General features: G+C 37.8%; 2 protein-coding genes across 2 annotated transcripts in view; one reads left to right on the forward strand and one right to left on the reverse strand.

Annotated features, from left to right (window-relative positions):
- The window catches only part of ncf4 (neutrophil cytosolic factor 4), a 48855-nt gene that overhangs the window by 20589 nt on the left and 6684 nt on the right, over positions 1 to 21582 (reverse strand). The window contains exons 4-6 of the mRNA XM_012849502.3: positions 16104 to 16174; positions 12811 to 12938; positions 7450 to 7501 (exon numbers count right to left, since the gene is read on the reverse strand). Coding sequence (XP_012704956.2) covers positions 7450 to 7501; positions 12811 to 12938; positions 16104 to 16174 — 251 coding nt within the window. The remainder of the gene's footprint in view (positions 1 to 7449; positions 7502 to 12810; positions 12939 to 16103; positions 16175 to 21582) is intronic.
- pvalb7 (parvalbumin 7) overlaps positions 1 to 21582 on the forward strand; it is a 55512-nt gene that overhangs the window by 6645 nt on the left and 27285 nt on the right. The window lies entirely within an intron of this gene.

Genomic DNA, 21582 nt, shown 5'->3' on the forward strand with positions numbered 1-21582 from the left:
CAGTTTTGCAGCAATGCTTTTGTCACCATTGACTTTTAGCTAAGCTGAATTGCTGTTGCAATTAACTGTAAATTATATTAAAATTTGATTTTGTCTATATATTGAAAAGAAGCACGTCGCCTGTTGTCTGGCACTGAAAGATTTTACGCCCTGGGAACAAAACAACAACAGGATTGAGAACTTCAATGGCACGATGAAGATAATGCAACACATTTCTGAAACACATCGTTCTTTTTAATGCCTTCCTTTTCACATTTAAAAATCATTCAGTTGCGGTCTATATAAAGTGTCACTGCAATGCACTGGTCTGAATTCGCCCTTATTGTAATCCCCTCTTTTGCCTTTGTTCTGAGGTTCATCTGAGAACAACTGAGGTGTGTGGTCTCTAAATGCTAATGAGGTACCTTACACCCATCAAAAAAATACTAATAAATAAAAGTCAGCTAAATTCACACTGTTATTACGTTTAATGTGGTTTCTTGTTCAGCCACTAGACATGAATTGTACATACTGTTCAGTACTTGAGTTAAATTCTCAAACACAGTACATTTTGAGTCAACAATAGAACAGTTACACTGTGGCCATAAAACATACAATTGTTATCCACTATTTTGGCTTTGAAATCAATGTTAGCATAGTCTGCAATGTATTGCAATCAAGAGTACCATATCAATATTCAGATCATATTATACTAACGTGTACGCGCGCTGTACGTATCGGCCAAGCATGAAACAGTGCATGTGATGAAATCACGTTGGGGCAAGGCCTCCCAGAGCCAATAGTAATGAATTGCTGTGTCCAAAAATAAAAAAAATAATCTTATAATAAACATGATTTTGTATGGGTATGATTTTCAACTTGACTGAAATCACCCCCAAGGGGCAGGGCTTCTGGTTGGAAGTGGCTGATGAACGTCACAGCGATATTCAGGCTGCTGATTGGACGATTTTATTAAGACTTATGGCAAAATAAAGTCCTTTCCCTCTCTGTTATTCATGTGATTTAAGGAGGGCGGTGCACTATTGCCCACTATGTGCCTGGCCGCCCCTGATGCTGGGGGTCAGTGTAATAAATTGTGTGGGTTATTACACTCAACAACCGAACATTGCCTTTGCATCCTTTAGCCTGGACTAAAAAAAACAAATCGCAGTGGAAAAAATTTAAAATGATGGATACCCGAAATTGATAAGCTGGAAGAACATAACCTTGTTTAGCAGCTCCGCAGCTAATACTGTGATGTGATTGTTGAAAAAAAAAAAAACAACGGAATAGAAAGAGAAATTGCAATGGCTTGAAAAATATGACCAAACCAGAATATAAAGATATCTACGTAGCAGCTGAACAGACTAAATTTTAATTTTCTGCATTCTTGAGGATCCAAGTACACAACAAAATGTATTCAAGGGCTAAAAAAAGTTGATTTTGCATTATATGTCCCTTTTAAAAGGGCCATGACTACAGATACAGTGATTTACCGTTATGAATTACACATCATACCCGGTCTCCCATGTATTAGAAAACAACTTTTGGTCCTGTTTGCAAAGTGCACATGAGTGTCCCCTATCAAGCAAATAATAATAATAATAATAATAATAATAATAATAATAATAATAATAATTTTCAACATGAAACCAGTGTGAAGAATTGTTTGCGGCATGAATGAAATTAATGTAGAAGTATGGACAGAAATCTTTTTTTGTAAAAGAAAAATGAAGTATTGCGATGAGCCTTTCGGTAAAATTATCTTAAAAACTGACCATTCAAACCGCAAAATTTAAGACCAGAGGATTCCAATAATCACATTATTAAAAGATAAAAGTTTATGACTTTTTTTACCTCTATAACCTTATCGGATAGGTCAATAAAAGAGGATTAAATTTTTCCACAGGATTAGTCCCAGGCCTGTGAGGGCAGCACTCTTATCTTGGGGTTACTTCAAGACATGGGCAATGTTTAGTTAAGCACAAAATTATTCATACCCTGAGGAAGATTTTTTGTTAAAATGATGCTGATTCAACCAAGGCAGTTGTTTCTAATAATAAATCAGAAGGGAGTCTTTCAAAAAAGAAAACATCAAAAAGCAGAAGTTCTCAAAAAAAAAATCAATGGAGGATACACCATTTATTGGCATTAGAGCAATGAAACGCTTCTTATAATTCCTGACAAACCTTTTCACCGGCATTTTGACTGTACATCTTTCAGAATGAGCTCCATGTGTTTGAGACTGAGAAAAGATATTCTGCATGTTTATAAGTTACATACATGTTAAAGTACCTCTTTTCTATTTGCTATTCTTTATTTTATCTTTAAACACAATACTTAAAAGAGAAAATTTAATTGTGCTTTGATATATATAGTCACTCACAATAACTAGCTAAACACAACCATAAAAGATCATCCACGTTTATTAATAAGAGCTGCATCAAGCTATTTTTATGTATTTCTCTGAAATATTTCTGGCATCATTTTAGATGTATTTTATTCTCAAACTCTACTTTCATGTTCACTTGTGCTAATCTTTCTCACCGGACAAATCAGGCCTTAGGCTCATCCTAATGCATCAAAATCATGCCAACCCGGCAGCAGCTTGTCTTGCTGACCTCGTTTAAAGCTCATAGTAGCACAGCTAACAACAATTACTCATCATGCTGTTTGGGGCAAAGCCTGAACCAATTCATTGTGGAGTGGGAAGTGCTGCAGAGGAAACTGTAGTCCTCTGCTGTGACAAATGCCAGGCGTTCTCCTGCTATCCATGAGGCTCAGACCAGACATTTATCACTGCTTGGATACAGCTTAATAGCCTCTTTCCAGCACTAGAAACACACACAGCATAGCACAAAGGGAAAAAAAATGCACAGAGGATCACTCACTTTTCCAGAGAGAAAAAGACAGAGCTAAAATAAATGTTGAGTAGGCTGGCAGCTTCATGAGTGGAGTACATTGGCGTTTTACTTCTGTGTGGGAGAGAGGGTAAGAAGACAGAGAGGAGGCAGTGCAATGAAGTTTGGCTATTAAAGATTGTTTCAGTGTGCGGTGAAAAAAAAATATAGGATGCGTGTGTGTTCGTGTGTATTAAGAGTCCCACGTTTTTAGGTGACGCACAAGGTCAGGAAAGTTAAACGCTTTTTTTGAGGGCATAAAGCACAGATAGTTCAAGAGTAGAAAAACACTTCACCTGCAGACACGCACTCAAAATGTAGGCTATAAAACCTGCAGACCAAGCCACTTCCACACATGGGAATAGTGAGCAAACACTGGCAAACACTAAGCAAGGAAAGACAAAATGCATGAAGTTTGTCTCCTTCAGCTTTGCAGATAAGTTAATAGTCGTAATTGCTGGCAAGTGAACCACCACACCAGCCTCACTTTTTTGTGGCCTCTGACAGGTTTTCTTCTAGGATTGCCTTCTTAGTTGAATCCATCTCACAATCAACTCTGATCAGCTTTACTTTGCTACAGAAAAGAAGCCCCACAGCATGATGATACCACCCACCACCAATAAAAAGATGAATTCTGCTCGCAACTGACCCAAGCACCTTCAGTTGATGAGCTGTCTGCAAATTTTCTTCTGATTTTACAGGAAATTTGAATGCGTAATTTCAGCTAAATCAAAATGTCTCCCTTCAATTCATACATTCATGCAGAAAGTTAAATTAGGTAATTAATTAAAACGAGCGACATTTAACAGCATCATCTCCCTTAACAGCAACATTGTGCATCTACCTTATCTGCCATTTCAGTCATTATTTAGTCTAACAACCACATAGAACAGGTGACATTTTCAGCTGAAATGTCCTTTTTCCAATTGAGCCACAGCAAAGACGCTGAAAACCAGACCGACTCAATCCATTTGATTATTCTCAACCAAATTTAGACCTTAAAAGCTTCTTTACGTTGACGGTTTGCTGTTTACTTTTTAATCTCGTTTATACTCCTATTCCACCCGGACTTGTTATTTCAACATTTTCTGTTCCAGTCTTCAGTCAAATAGTTTCTTCAACACATCACTAGATGTCTCCATTTTACATCTTCATCTTTAGGAAGACATGGTCGCTCAAGCTCTGAGCTTTGTCAAGATTGCATAATTCTTTCAACAGCAGCCTTTGAAAAGCACACTCAAAAGGAAACTAGACAACGAAACAAACAAAAAAGCACAATATGACTTGTCCAGGTTAAAGTCCTTTCCTATTGGGGGAAAAAAACGTTATTTTCCTGTTCATATACAGTAAATGCCGTGTTGCACATGTTTAACATGTTCATCCTTAACTGCAATAGCAACACAACCAGACAAACCTATGTTGCTGCCATTTGAAAAACCGTGGCAATGCAACAGTGCTTGCCATGAACAGAACAATAATCACAGGAGGTAATGGGAAGAAGGCGGCAGCAGAGAAGTCGATGCAGGATTCGACACTGAAGAGAAGACCACATGTGATGTGAAAACAGACAAACTTAGAAGTTTAAGGGGACAGGGTGAGCTTTGATATGGGGAAGCTGGAGAAGATAATGTTGCCTCATATGAAAAGGAGAAATAGATACAGAAATGAAAAAAGAAGCAAAGTGGAGGAATAAAATAACGCTGAAAGCCTTAACCAACATAATACACGTTTGTCACAAGAGTCCAAACAATTTCCACTTGTCTTTTCTGGCTCCTATTTTAAGTTGGTGTCAATTAGTGTTTATAGCACTGTGCAAAAGTTTTGGAACATTTCATATTTCTATATTTGATGCTTTCAATTAACCAAAATGCTGAAAAGCAATAATAGCTAGACAAGCTAAAATGCATTTTGTATTTTAAAGAGGTTTGTTATTGACAACCTTTCACAGTTTGTTTTGCATGCATGAAAGCAACAGTTAAATAGGCAGGTAATTTACCTTTTACACATGCAAGGTGATTCCCAAAGAGTTATTTTCCCATGATTCAGCAGATATTGGCTCAGATTGGAGAGGGTCTTCAAACATAAACTGTGATTGGATGGCAAATTATTCTGAGGAATTGGAAGACAACCTGAGAGCCTTTGTTATAAGATAGGATGACAGAATTAAATAAAGTTGCAGAAAAGACAATGTGGGGCATGTACCTGGACTTTTAATCAGCATAAATTACCTAATGGACGTACTTGGTTGTTGCATTAAATGCTTGTTTCTCTTGTTTGCCTGTGTAGACAGTTTTTGTGAGTTTAGCTTCCATGGCCCCATCTGCAAAGTATACATTTTTTAACCACTCTTCGCTTATTGATTAGGAATAGGAATGAGCATAAGATGACCTATTTAAATGTTATTTTATTTCTTTTTTTCATTTATTGCTTCATTATCATTTTTATTTCGCTGTATGTTGGATTTTTTTTGTTGATTCGTGTGGATACGGCTTATTAGAACACTGTTACATGAATATAACTTCTTTAAGAAAAACATTTAAAAAATTGTTAGGCGACACTGTGGAACAGTTAGCATTGCTGCTTTGAAAGAAAGAAGGTCCAATGTTTGAATCTGGGCTTTTCTGTGCAGAGTTTACATGTTCTCCTCCTTGCATTTGTAAGCTTTCTGTAACTTCCTCTTACTGCCCAAACGCATGTATGTTTGGCTAAACACCCTTTAGTCTGAATGTTTGCAGGGAGGGTTGGCTGTCCTGAGAATCCCTGTGGCTCTGTGATGATCTGTCTACTGCCACGTCCTGTAGACGTATTAGTTATTTTTGTCTTTTATGCTTTGTTTATGCTCAGTTTGTTAGTAAATAAGGCCTTTAGTTTTTATTTTTAGAAATAACAAGAGTAAGTATGTTGTGCAGCAGAGGATAAATCAATGAAGCAGCTAACGGCTATTAGCATCTCCCAGAGAAACAATGGTCCAAGAATGGTCCAAGGTCCAGTGGGGGAAAAAAAACGGCAAAAAAAAAAATTATTCCAAGAGGGAAGAGACTGGAATGTTGCTGGGAATACAGTATGAACGTTGGTGATCACTGAAACGGACGCTAAACCTGCCAGTTGCTCAGATGTGACGCAGAGTTGATTGACGTGAGTAAATGTTCTGATATGAGGTTCTTAAAGTTGTTGTAGATTGGTGTATTTAATTATTAACAGTTGGTCTTTGATCGCGGCCAGCTGCCGCTTCATTGCACGGATTGCAGAGGGTCAGGCTCGGTCCAGCATTACTTACAAGTGATTTATTAATTAAGAAAACTGCCATTATTATAGTTCTGCGATACAGCCAGTAGATGGCGCCACATCTGTTTATATCTGCTCATCGCACCTGTTGTGGGGTTAAATTCAGCCTGACAAAGGACCAGCAAAACACCATCAGGATGGATGCTTGGTGTATTTAACCTTATTTTATCATGATGAAACAGCTGTTGGTCTTTTTTTTAAGCATATAACGTGGCTGTATACCTTTAATATAGAAATACACGTTAGTCTTAGCCCCTAGCTTCAACCTCTATGTCCAGTGAATCTGGATTTATTTATGAACAAGAGAGTTGCAAACTGCAGGTAAGATATAACCTTGCCTCTAAGATGAATTCTCGCGATATTTGTGTGTTCACAAACACATGACAATCCATCTTGTACCGTTCCGGCTTCAACCATTTGTGTCCAAACCAAAATCGGTTCACTCCAATCACATTGCAGTATTCAGGTTTAAGGCAGAACATACCGCTGCAACGAAAGCAAGAGCGGTTGAGCCGGCAGCCAAACCAACACAAACCTGGCAGTGCAGGAGGACGCATGCGTAGCCGCTGCCATCACATCTGTTTTGTAAGAATCCAAAATTTCTTATTTGATGATAGAACAGCAGGAAGTGCCTTGACTAGCTTATCCTATTATGGTTTCGCTTGACGGTGCAGCTTATGTTTTAATTTCATACTGTGATTGGCTAAAACCAACCTTTGGTGGGCGGGCACTAGGTGTTGCTTCGCCCAATCAGCTCAGAGTTCTGCTGAAATATCTTCCTTTCTCCAAACGGACTCAAATGGAGCAGTCCCAGATTGATAATGCGCATAACATAGAGTGCTACACATTATCAATCTGATTGGCCAGGTTAGGTAAGATATTAAAAAAAAAAGATACCTTTTAACAGAACTCATATCACAATTCCCACACTCTTTATTTTAAATTCTTTACTATGTTTAAAGGAAAACATTATCAATGCTCTTTAGTGTATTTAGACACAAATGAGTAATATATAAAGAAAAATTAAAGGGTTTAAAACTTTAGCACAGTACTGTAGAGCAACAGGGTTTAAGTCATGCAGTGTGATGTGTTAATGTGGCCAGGACTCTACACAATTGTGTGTGTGTGTTTGTGTTGCACTAAAGCCAAGGGTGCTGCTATCAGGATAATACAGTATGTTTCAGGGTGATTAAGTGCATTCTGCGTGGTGGTTTAGCTACGAGGCTGTAACTCTGTGGGAGTTGATCGTAACCAAAGCAACAACAAAATATGCAACTACACATACCTCTGCCCTGGGAGAGGAGAAGAGGTCCATCTTTGGTGCTTTGACCGTTTTCCTAGATGGCAAACAGAAACAGAGAAAAAGTCATTGTCTGCAAGTGATAAAGCTGAAAAACACAAACTGACAGAACAAGACTTTCCAAAAATAATTCACCAATTACAGCTAGAAAAAGACTGTGTATTTCTTGGTCAGAATCCCAGAGCGGATTAAACATTTATGCTATTGGTCTGTCTGTTATCTGCACCTCTGAAATATGTCCTAAGCAATTGGTTGTTCTGTCAAAAGATGTATTTCTTTTCTCCATAACATGTAGAGACACCTTTTGTTTTTTAGTATTAAATGTTTGATCAACAGCCGCATGTCTTAACTTCAGATTTGGCACCAATATTTTCCATTATGCCAAAAACAATTAATTTAACCACTTATCTGAGGCAGACAAAAAACTTTTATGTTGACTTAAAAAAAAAATATATATATATATATATATATATATATATATATATATATATATATAATTCTCCTAAGTGTCAAGTTCACGGTTTTAACAGTTTACTAATCACAAATTTAATCTGTTTATTCTTTCCCATCCTTCATGTAAAACACATGTAAATAGTTTGCAGACACTTAGTAATCAACAAGCTGAGTGCAGAGTTTTTCTTTCAGCAAATGTTAAATTTTCTCAAAGTCTCATGGAAGCCAATACCACATGAATTTTAGTTTATGGCCCACGCATACTGTCTTAATTTCAATAAATGAATTCAAATTCAAATGAACAGGCTTGCATGCATTATACCAGAGACTCTACATTAAAATAAATGATCATGCCTATGCAAGATCTAATTTAGTAGAAATTACAGTGGCTTTATGCTCCTACAAAATTACTGTATGCAAGTCAAATATTAAAATTCCAAGCAAAAATATGCATCAAGTTGTCTAAAAATGCAAACTAATTTTTGCTGATGGAACAAAGCTTAAAGTAAATGTCCCATTTACCTCAAGATGTATCTCTGTTCTGAAGGGTCGATGGGAACACCAAGCGTGTGAAATTGTTTCAAATACAGCAGGAGACTCACACTCACTAAGAGACTAAAAAGGCTAAAAGATTTCCCGTTAACTTAAAGGGTGATTATTCTTTGAATTGATTAAACAAGAGCAGGCACAGAACAGCAGAAGTCAAACTTTGCAAAATATCCTGTTGAGAGAGCCTCCCTTTTAACGTGTTTCCTATATATGGACCATAAGAAAACAAGGCAATAAGAAACCGCCGTCTTAGAGGAAGTGGATTTTTCTCACCAGTATATCTGTCTAAGTTTGCTTGCATTGTTTTCTTTGCATCTTATCTCAAAGTAATCATGAAATTAGAGCAATATGAGGAGATATTACCTTGCCAACCTCTTCATGCCACTTGTATTTTCACATTTGTCAAGTTACTAAATCTTCATTGTGTTTTATTTCGTAATGCATTGATTTGTGCTCAGCCTTCTATGTTTGGATCCGTCTAAATAAAATCCAGCACAACCTACTGCCTTCAGAAGTCACCTAATCAGAAAATAGGCCCCACCTGTGGGGCAATATCATGCCGAAAGTGGTATTTAGCTTGACTCATGCATGAGTGAGTAATCCTCTTGAATTTTGCTCTCCGAGCAGCAGCCCCTCCCTGTCCTGGACGTGTTCCATACTGGTCTAGGTAGAGTGGTCATTACCTGCCCCCTACAGGAAGTACCTACCTTGACTGCCCCTGCCCAGTAAACAACACACCCTGGAGCGGTGATGTGAGGCAGAGCGCGTTCATTTCTACTCTAGATTGAGATGAAGTAGCTCTTTTAGCACCTAATCTGCACAGCGACAGCAAATGCTGTTTTTTTGATACCATGTTGCAGCGGCTCTAGGGTGACCCCACATGGGGAGAGGCAGCGTCACAGTTAAGGCAAGCGTCTGTCTTCTTGGTTAGGCAAATAACAACAGAAAATGACTAATATTTCATAACAAATTAATACTCTGTAGTGCCAATGGCAATATTTTATCATATGCCTATGGTTGACTTTGGAAAAAGTATGATAAAGAACCTTTGAAACAGGGTTTGGTAGTGAAACAAGATCCCAAGCTTGAAACATCTCACAGATCAAAGTTCAATTAACTACATTGAACTACAAAAATCTAGTTTTTCTGGAAGAGTGGAAAGAATAAAGCCAAATGGAGTAAGTGAAAAAGAAGTTCACCATCCAGAAGGACAATGAACCCAATCATACAGCCAGAGCTATAATGATGTTACCTGACTCCGCCAGATAGATTTGCTCCGCATATCCATCTGGAAACCTTCCGTTGAAGTAATTTTGGGAAGGGGCGAAAATACTGGTTAGCTGATTGGCCTATGTTGGTGATAGACGGGCCAAATGAACCAATCAGATTCGTCGTCGCTCGTAACAGAGCGACGACGAAAACACAACCACAAGCCAAGCTACTCTTGCTGCTGCAGGTAAAGGCTCGTTAGCTCAGCAGAGAAATACTCTGTAATTCCGATAAACTTGCTCGATAGCCACGCTAACGCTAGTTTCATCGGCTGAAGCCGCCATGTTGTTTAGACTGAACTGACGCGCTTCCCGTTGCGTCACACCTCAACCCGCCTCAAAGCCAACGCTGATTGGACGTTCGTTTGGTGAACGGCTCCAAATTTTCTTTAACGGAGAGTATCCAGACTGATCTGCGAGTGAAACCTTGAAACCTCGCGAGATCAGGATGGTCTCACGAGGCTAATAATGATGTTGTCTAGATCAAAACATATTTATGTGTCGGAGGGGCCCAGTCAAAGTCCAGACCTGAATCCAAGCCAGTGTCAAGACGTGAAAATGATTTTTTATCTATGTTCTTATCCCAATTTGACTGAACAATAGCTCAGAAGGAAAAAAAAATAACTTCTCTGGATGTGTAAAGCAGGTAGAGACATAACTTTACAGAAAGGTTGTTCTGTAAAGTATTAACTCAAGGGTCAAATGCAAATGCAAACCATATTTTTAAAATTATTTGTGAAAGATTAAACCATGTACCCTTTTCCTTCCATGTTACAACTATGCACCACTTCCTGGTGATCTAGCACATAAAGATCTCAATCTTGTGGATGGAAATGTGACAAAATGTGGAAAATTCAAAGGGCAGGAACATTCTGCAAGGCACTGGAGAATCACTCAGACAGCTCATATCTACAATATCATGTTTTTAAAATTTAGGAAAATCAGCACTGGTTAATTACTGTGTGAGAAAATGCAGTTTTTATTTTTTGAATCATATCACATTCACTTCAAGAACAAGTTACTTTCATTTCTAAACTAACAACTTCTATGAGAAGGAAATCAACAAGAGACAAGACAAGAGAGCTAATTGTGGAAGAGGACTTTTAGCTGTGAACAATGGACAACATCTCCAGATTCTGCATTGGTTGGGTGACCAAAAAACCTGCAGGCTAAATGCAGAAAATACTTGTCATGGTAGTATTGATTGTAGCATTGTAATCTATCCGGCACGTACTGAGAGGAGAAGTGTCATGGTTGACTTTCAGTGAAATGCAGTTTGTCAAATTTGCGGCTTTCCAGAGACATCCAGACATTGTCAGAGGTCCTTGAGACCTAAGTGACCATAATCTGGAGTGCAGGGGCCTCCAGATTTTCCCAAAATCCTCCTGATTTTGGGAAAATACCACATAAATAAAAAAGACTATTCCAATGGAACTAGAACTAAACTAAATATAACAGACCAAAATAAACAGACATAAGAAAAACATGGAGCCGTTTGAGCTACTGCATCATACCATACGATCAGAGCAATGAACTAAATAGGACTAAAAACTAAACCTAAATTTTGAGAACCCCAAGAAAGCAAACAAATATAAAACTCATAATTAAAAAAAGTGAAGACGGTTCTAGTAAAATACACATTATTGACTATTTAAGGCATGACAGTGAAGATTCACTTCCATTTAATTGCCGGGAGTCATCATCAGCCCAGCTGTGACTCAATCATCAGCTGACATCCAGCAGTATTTGCATGAAATCATGTCTCAAACTGGCACTTCCCATTGATTGCCCACACTGGTTCTGTTTTCTGCCTCTGTTCTACTCCCCTTTTCAGCTCTGCGTGGTTTTCAGCATTTCGTCATTTCTTCCAAAATTAACAAAGGAACTTCCTCATAGTTTGAAAACCTCTTTCATTTGTTCTCTCATTACACAACAGGAAGCTGATGCGATCCTTTGAGAATAGTTATAAAAGCTAATCTTGACCGGCATCAATGAAATGTAAAATGTTACAAATCCTTCACTCTTTAAAGTATTGCATAATGTAAACACAATCCATTAAGGCGAATGTGTTAGCCTCGTTTGTCAGGCATACGCTGTGTGCACAATTATTAGCCAAAGGAGTATTTTGACCATATCATAATTTTCAGACCCATTTTCTAACTGCAAGCTGGATACACTTGAATGCTTAATGGATTTAAGCATAGCAGGTGATGAGTATCTGTGTAATTAGGGATGCAGTGGCCAAAGGAGGTTAACACTCTGTATGAAGGGGTGCATACTTACGAAGCCAGCTTCTTTTCTTTAGGCAAAATGAGCAAAAAAATAAGTCCAATAAGTCAAAAAAATACCAGAAATCTCTCAGAGGGATGCAGCACATATAAATATTCTTCTAAGAAAGGCAAAACCTCACTTTGAATCTCTTAAAAGATTCCTGTTTGCGGTTTGTTAACATTTTGGATTCAAAGAGAGTTCACCTGTCGTTGGTGATGAATAAAAATAAGACTTGCCTATTAATTGTGCACAGTGTAAACACATTATTATTTTGATTGAACTAAAGTCTCTCACAGAAGCAATATAACTGAGCAAAAGTCTCAGGTCATTCTTGGTCCTTTAATTGTGTATAATGAGGGACTTCTGTTTCAGATACAGTAAGTATAAGTTTTGATCCTTTCTGTAAAAACTTGTCTTAAAAACTGACTTAATATCTCACATGGAGAGGGCGGGCTAACTCGAACGGTAAAAAGAACCCATTTATTCAGTTAGCAGTGATGAAAGGGGCTGAATTTAGTCTCACTCTCTATAAATGGCTCATGTGATCTGGTGTAAGTTTTATAATTTTTTTTGGAAGGGCTAGCTTGCAGAAAAGGTGTTGCACGCAATCCGTACGATAAACAGATTAATGTCTCCGGTGTTCGCTGCGGCCTTTTTCCCAGAAAAAAACCACAATCTAGGCAGATGTGCACTGAGGTTATTCAGGCTGCTTTGCACATTTAGGAAATGGTCCCATCCCCTTATTTCAGCTGATACTGTATCTGTGCTTTAAGTGCGCTTTTATTTTTTAAGCAGTGGGGCTTACACTTTGCGAGTAGGTGGACGAAGACGTCTTAGGGCCCGTGGCTCGTGCTGACTGTCCTGCTCCGTCTGGTAGAAGAACATCCGGAGAGTGTCATCAAGTAACAGCCATGTTGGAAGACCAAGTAACCTCTGAGGAGAGAAAGAGAGAAGATGAGGTGGGGGTACTGAAAGCATGCAATAATAAAGATTTAGACAAGGATAAAGAATAGGGAATAAATGCATGAACAATGTAACAAACAAGGATTGTACGAGCAGCCATTTTGCCACGCAAACTGGTACAGGTCCCTGGCAAAAGTATTTACCCGCCTTGGGTTTTTTACCCCATTTTGTTATATTACAACATGTAACTTAAATGTTTTTAATCTTTTTTATGATGATGAATCTGCACAAAATGGGATACCATCAAATCCATCATCTTTAACTGGACCAGAAAGAACCTGACAAAAAAAAAGGACCGACCACCAAAACTCACGCACTTATGCGCGGCACTGCATTTATACATATAAAAGAATAATCTGCAGATAATTTGTGCACCTATAAATAAATAACACGGAGAAGAAGAAAAAGGGAAAAAAATCCACAGTATTTTTTTTGCTCTTATGTAAAATAATTATTTCATTATCTTTACATCAATAACATTTTTCATTTGAGACCTTTTTGTTGTGTTTATGAATTATTGGGGCAACAGTGGCGCAGAAGTTAGGGTTGTGCAAGAGTTAGGAAGTTCGTCCCACAATTGGCGGGTTGCCGGTTCAATCCCCCGCTCTGACTGTCTCAGTCGTTGTGTCCTTGGGCAAGACACTTCACCCGTATTGCATGCTGGCAGTGGTCAGAGGGCCCATTGAATGACTGATTGTAGTACAAAGTGCTTTGGGTCGTCTGACTAGTTAAAGCACTAAACAAGTACAAGCCATTTACCATTTTTACCATTTAAGACCCTGTTCACATTATGACGGGTAGTTTGCAAGCATTTATCATTTTCTTGCTGTGTTTGTACCAACTTTGGGCGAGAAACGCATTATTACTATATTTAAAACCCTTTCCAACAAAGTGGCCAGGATGAAAACAGCTCCTGTAAGCTTGACTGCCGATCTATACTCACCATTTCTATCCTCACAAACCCCAGTACAGGAATAGAAGCGCTCACTGAGTAGGAAGAGCTCGTATTGACAAGCATATGCACGGCTGACTATTAAAACAGAGGGAATATTTATCGGGAAATGTTACATACACTTCTACGAACACCAAATGGTACACTTGTTAGGTCAAACTAACTGTAGATAGAGTTGTCTATTGGGGTTGCACTTTCTCCATAGGTGTAAACGAAGCCTCAATTCATTATTGTTCAATAAGCACCCGTCATCTGTGACTCTCCTGAACGCTTAAAAAAAATGTAACCCTGGTTCATCGGCTGTTTGTTATTTTTTTGCCTTCATTCTGTGTAATGTGAACCGTGGTGACCAAAAAGAAGTTTTGCCGCGGTGACAAATAAAATATTCTTCATCTTGATTCTTCATCTGGTACAGATGGTTGAACATTTATTGTACACAAATTTGATGTTTTGCAACACCCACTTTAAAAAAGGAACAGCACTGAATGCTATGTGCATCAAGCGAAGTTATAAAGTGTTCCTTGTGACTGACTTCTTTTGAGACGTCTGTCGCGTAAATGTGTAACTCTGGCTTGAGGCCACGGCTCTCAACCCGAAAGCGGAAGAGTACTCCCTCAGGGTCTGAGGTCAGTTTATTCATCAGATCAAGTCTCTCAGTGCCCTGTTCACCAGGGGTGGTGGGGTGGAGCGGGAGATGGATCGATAGAAGAAAATGAGGAAAGAGCTGCACCAAGAAAGCAAAGTTCCTGATTTACCAGTTTAGCGACATTCTGAACCTCAACTAGTGCAGGACACAAGTAACGGACTCAACCTTAGAGGGTACGGTCATTTGGAGAAACCTTGAATTGGATGTAGTACTGCTTTGTAGTTGAGGTGAATCAGGCATCTGAGGGGGATGCTTCCTGGGTACCCTTAGGTGGTTTTCTGCCACATCACACTCTGAGAACACCCCAAGACAGACGTAGAACTCACTGGAAGGGAGTATTTTTCCCTTCTGGCCTGGGAATGCCTCGAGATCCCCCTGAGATGACGGAGAGTGTCACTGGGAAGAAGCATATCTGGGATTCTCTTCTGTACCTGTTACCCCGACATGCCGATTTTGGCTAAGCAAAAGACAATGTATGGCTGGATGATTAGTGCTTTGGTGAATCTATGTGCATTGATAAAAAGGAAACTGGAAATATTATACGACTGAATCATACGACACAATGTCATGCTTTAGTCATTTGCCAAAAAAAGCTAGTTAAATCATAAGTATTCCTACATTTTTTATCAGAATCAAGTTTATTGCCAAGTAGGTTTGCACTTACAAGGAATTTGCCTTGGTGTTGATGGTGCAAACAAAATAGATAGATATATATACAGAATCTAGACTATATACACAGTAGACTGTGCATGAATGTAACACAGAAGGTCTGGAGATGCTACTTTGGAAAAAGGAGTAAGGAATAAACATCTGTTTAAAAAAAAATAAAAAAAGAAGAGGTAGCGCAGTAAAGGGCAATATTGTCATGGCTATTCAAACATAAGAACAATGCATTTGCACATTATTGCCATAAATTCCTGGATTTAGTCAGAAAATTTGACATGAGCACCAGGCCAAATGGAGATTAATTTGACTGTCAATGTCTAGAGATGTTAGTAAAGATTTAAAAGGTTTAAAAGACAGTTGGAATGATGGATAATAAAGGCATCAAGAAACAGGGTGGTGGAAAAGTCAAAGAAGTGGAATGGGTGAAGTGGATAAAAACAGAGGAGATGAGAAGTATTACAAGTACAAGGCAAGCAAAGGCGAAAGAGTGAGAAGTGAGAGCAACGTAGGTTGTAGTAGAAACAGCAAAGGAGAAAAGAGAAGTGAGTGAGTGGGAGAAACAGAACCTGATCATGTTTTTAGCAATGGAGCAACAGTGAAACATGTCAAAAGTCCCTCAACTAAAGTCAGTCAGACGTAATGTGGGCACAGGGCAGAGCAAAGAGAAGAGAGCAGAAACGCCTACACGTTGAGCTCGATCTCCAAACTACAGCTGAAATATCTGAGTCGGTGCTTATCCACCTACAGCATCATTCTGCCCACTAAGATGTAGGTTTCTGCAACGCACGCTGCAGAAGACTGCAAGCATGCCAGCAGCCCTTTCCTTTGAACTAAATAAAAAAGCACTTTACACAGAATTAAATGCGATTACCTTCATGTACGTGTTGAGTTCAGGGATTCTGCTTTCTGCAATATCCTTTTTGTTCCCGATGTAGATTTTTCCTGTGGTCAAAATTAAAGGCAGAATAAAAATTTTAATGACTTTGTTCTTACAGACAACCTTTATGGATCTATGAACAGAAATGTATGACTTGATGGGTTTTTCTTTATATTTATACAAAAGATTTTACGTCACTTGCAATTTAGCAAAGATGCAATATCTGATGCTCTAAGGCCGGACAGAGGTCTACAGTTAACTTGTGAAAAATAATTAAACAAGGAATGTATATTTGGCAGGTTTACACTTTCAGTGTTTTCATTCCTGCTGGTTACTTTGGAAATCCACTAAAATGAGGCATATTTGTGAAGTAATGGAACTGTCTGAAACATATAACCCAGTCTTACTGAAAAAAACATGTAACATGTAAACACATGTTAAAAAAAAAAAAAAACATGTAACAGCATGTTTCCCCCTGTGGATTTGTCCACAGGGGGAAACGTTGTATTGGCACAATTTGGTTCCTTAATGTTTCAGTGTTTGTTTTTTTGGCCATTGGCTTACAACCTGGTCAGGTGACTATCGTGTTTCTCCCAGCAGAAAAAAGAATATTGCTGCCATTTTCTGTACTTTATGTAGAAAACTCGATGTTTAAAGAAAGCATTTGTATTTAGATGCATTTTTTAACATTGGCTCATCTACTTGACAGCAGCGGGACAAGGTAATAGCTCTCGCTGTGCGCAACTTTTTTTTTTTTTTTACACCATCTATAAAACGCTGAAATCAGGGACATTTCAGGGAACAGCTTTTGCTGGGGACAGATGGTCCAAAACGGGGACTGCGGTCACCCTAGTTCAGTAGTTTCTCTAACCCATTTGTTACGGCTGTTTCAATAGAAGCTGCCATAATTTTTTTATTCTTCAAAACCTTTATTAAAATTATAAGAAATACTGAAGAACAACCTGTTCACAAGTGATCAAGAACAATCAATCAACACACAATCAGAATACAAAGTGTTGGGGGCGTACATAACTCAGTATTTATACTTAGGAGCTTTTCAAGGAGATGCATCTTGTTTCTTACACAATTATACACCATATTGCATGCAAATCAGAAGTGTTTATAAAAATAAATATGATGTGGAGTTTCACCTGGCAAGTGAGTATCTAAATTACATAATTTTGAAAGGAATACATGAGTCACATAACTTGATCAGAGATATTTAGAGCCATGGGAGAGCCAAGGGTTCTGTTTGACTACAGAACACTGTCATATCATGTGAACTAAATATCAGTCCATCAAACACACAGCCCTTGATAAGACAATCGTACCATTACACAATCCCTGAAACAAAACAGTCTAGTAAAGGTCATATCTGAACACACATTCATTATAAGCTTTGCCATTAATGAGAAAAGCTGAAACTCCTGAGTAAGAGCCTGTATTCTTTTATTTTAGCCCATCTACCTATCAACCTATCCTCCTTTATCTCCCTCCATTTTCCCCACTGTCTCTCTTATTCCCTTTCCATGCTGATGAGATGTGGCACTCCAATTAAACCAGCAGACTCCGTAGCGGCAGCTGCTATATCTGAGTTAGTGGGAAAGTAGAACTTTCCTAATATAGCAAAACACATCATAGCCGTAAGGTTTTTGAAAATGTGTTAAATTGTTCCCAATAAAGGCTCCTTGTTTTACAAAAGGTCTTTCAAAGAACAAATTGGGTTAAAGACAGATCTATACTTCTGGAAGTTTTACAGGTCATGAGAACCGAGGGCAAAACCACACCCTGATTGAAGGACTATACGTCCTCTCTGGCCCAGGAACATATTAGGGTCGACCACAACAAACTAAGAGTGATGATGGGAAGAGAGATGTCTTGAAATGTGAGAGTTTAGAACCATATCATACAAAACATGCTCTAAGTATGACACATGCATGCATGACATCAGGTGGTAAAAGCAAATTCAGGTTTTTGTTGAATGACAAAGCAATTAGTCTTGATTAAACCAAGACAAAGGCGAACTAGAAGCTGTTGCAGGTGTAGTCAGCACACACACCCTAACCTCCACCTACAAACCCGACGGTCCGAGCCATCAACTGGAAGGCTTCAGACTCTGGTTGATTTAAACCATGGCTTCCAGGTTTACATAATCTACGCAGACATGATGACAAATCCCAGAAAGAGACATTTGGAAAAACAATCAGCTGATTAAACCATAGATACCAAGGTAAAGAAGACACACAGCCACATTCCAGTGCTGCTGTTGACTGCTGTTTGACACAAACTTACAGCAGAGAGCATCTTATAAGGGTAAAAAAAAACAGAAATAAATAAATGTAAAGCTCGTCTTGCCTGATAATCCCTCTTTTAATCACTACTATCAATAAACCCTAAAAACTCACAAATGGCCTCTATACTATCTTCCTGATGTTTGTTTCCTCCTTGTCGTTTTTAATTAAAGTGTCTGCTTCATTGCATATGGTACAAACTTTTAGTTCAAAGAGGTTTATCTCCTTTTTTGGCAGTTAACTTGATTCCTTGCAGGATCTGGGTTATTAAACGCAGGGAAATGGGTCTGTCGGTTCCACCATGTGTCTTATTTTCTCTTCTTTCCATATATAACTCAGTGTCATTAAAACTTAGTTCTGCAATAATTATCCAAGTAACTTTATCAACAAGTTCAACGATAGAATTAAGAGCTCATGAAAAAGTCAATAACACCCAAACGTCTATAGATATATTAACTAATAGGCTTTCCCAACAGCCAGAGGTCATAACAGGACTACTATCTACCAGTAATTAATCAATCTGGTAAATGTCGCTTCAACTCAGAAGGAGAAATCAAAAAAGGAAGTCTTGAAAAGAAGCGATTTGAGTTGATAGAAACATTAATGTCTTTACGCTCAGATTCATTTTACATGAAAAAACCCGCCAGGAGAAAACCGAGTCTGCCCGTAAGCCTGAAAAACATGTTGTCCAGAAGTTTTCAAACATTTTTATTATAACTGTTGGATAGTGTAATGCTCGCCCAAATTCAAATCTAACAAGAAAGAATCTCTGATGGTTTTAATTGATATTTGTGGTGATTTTTCCCTTTGAGTTTTTACTGTTTGACTATTACTGTAGACTATTTTGTATTTATTCACTTGGCAGCAATGTGAATTACAAGTCATTACAAACTTCTGACACATACAAATATTATTGTCAAATACATAACTATTCACAATTTTGTTTAGGTTTTGTTAAATGTCAACTTAAGCAATTAAAGTCTCTATTTTTGTTTTTTTGTTTTTTTAAAAAGGGTAAAACATTTTAAAAAACAAGCAAAAGATGAACAATAGTAAAGTATGTTAAAAGGAGTGGGTAGAAGTAAAAATTTATTTTTAAACCCACCCTTGTTGAAGCAGCAACATTAAAATAAATAATACCTCATATGAGCAAATAGTAATTTTTGGCTAGATATTATTCAAACTGCAGCAACCTCACCTATGATAAATTTTTACTTTTAGTGCAAAGTGGTGGCTTCTTTTTTAATCTAAAAAATGTCCCTTTGAGCAAAAGAATAAAGCATAAACTTTTAAATGGATTTTTTAACATTCAGGACTGAAGAAAAAAAATCCAAATAGAAAAGCAAACATTTCTCAGAGTAACTTGCACTTCTCTGTTTATGGCAACACAATGACACATTTTAGTTATTCATTTCTTTTTACAATGGCACATTGTTGAAGCAGCGTAAGAGGATGCTTAAATAGAAAATGAAAGGCATCATCTTCAAAATGATGCTTGCCTTATGCATGTCTAATTGTTATTTTTCTTGCCCAGCATTTGAACACCTCTTAAAGGGCTAGATATGGCTCATGGACAGATAAAATGCCCAGGTCTGATCTATAAACTATATTGATAAACTGAATTTACTGTTTAGTAAAAAATCTTGGAGGAAAAAGCTTTGCGTTTTAGCAGCAAAACTGGGTTTCCTTAGTGGTTTGGGTGATGCTTTTCTACCAAATTCAGCAAAGATTTTTGCCATTGCAGCTACTTCCTACAGCAAATGGCCACCCAAGTTAGTAAGATTTCTCCTCATAAAGCAACATATTTGAAAAAAACTAATCGAATACGTCTTAATACAAGTTTGGTACATACCAACATTTTAAAATGAGGGTTCGGTTGTGCATGCTCAGTTTAGAAAGCTTGTTCCCATTTTATTTAATGGCACTCAAGGAAAAGCAATAAAAACTCAAGTGTGTTCCTCTTCTGGACGAAAGCAGTGATCATCTGTGACTGATGTATTCTCCGTATCAAGCTTCTTTAACTAGTAGAAGGTTTTTAAATGATCCGGCACACTGTTTTTCAGTGCCACTACAACATGTGGTCTATAATGCAGACGTTTACTCAGGAACATTACATACTATGGACTCATGACGTAAGGGTGACTGCACACACGAGCACAGAACTTTTTCAGGTCAGGTCCTCAAGCAAAAACAAAAGGGCACCCATCGCTAAACTTATTCTTAAAATAAAATAAAAAACCCAGTAAAGTATATTTAACTTACTTATGCTAACACAACCAATATACGTCTAATCAAATAGGATAACTGCAATTATCAAATTGAATAAATAAATGAATAACAGGCACGGCCATGTTGTGCATGATTTTTAATAACTAAACAATGTATTAATAATTATCACAAATATTGTAACTTGAAACTAAGGGTCTTTGAAAATAATTGATAAAAGTCCACTTGGGCGGTCTTTCTCCCAACGGAGGTCCGAGCATTAAAAAACAAGTTTTTGTTGTTCTAAGGATTAAATTTATCAATCTACTGTCTTGTCCTAAAAGAAACTTGGCATTTAGCTGTGAATGCACCTAACGCTATTCATCCTCAAGCAACTAGAGATTTGTAACTGAAGGATGAGGGGAATGACCCTAAGCAGGGGCATTTCCCATTTAACATGCTAAACTGCCATTATTAATAACTTTAAATATGCTTTAAAGAGGACATATCAGTTCTTGCTTGTCACATCGCAATCATTCAGTTGCGGTCTAAATAAAGTGGAACTGCAATGCTTTGGTCTGATTCCCCCTTTGTTCTTTGTTCTGAATAAATGTCATAGAAAACACATGACACTGAAGTGTTTGAAAAATGCAACCAAACCAGAATATAAGGATATCTACGCAGCTCCTGGACAGACTAAATTCAACATTTCTGCACTCCTAGAGACTCTGATTACACAACAAAATGGATTTAAGGGATAAAAAAAAGTGGGTTTTGCATTTCCCCTTTAAACATTTCTGACCCAGAATTCAAAACACTGAATTATGGCATTTATTGAAAATAAAAACAAACTACCATAAAATCATTTTTATGCAAAAAAAAGCCGCACAGTTAACCTCTTTTTGTTCTATTAACATCAAAATATTTTAAAACATTTTACAAAATAACCCAACTGTATATTTAAGAAAACATTTTTT

This window comes from Fundulus heteroclitus, chromosome 5 (assembly GCF_011125445.2).
Source record: "Fundulus heteroclitus isolate FHET01 chromosome 5, MU-UCD_Fhet_4.1, whole genome shotgun sequence".
Taxonomy (NCBI): Eukaryota; Metazoa; Chordata; class Actinopteri; order Cyprinodontiformes; family Fundulidae; genus Fundulus; species Fundulus heteroclitus.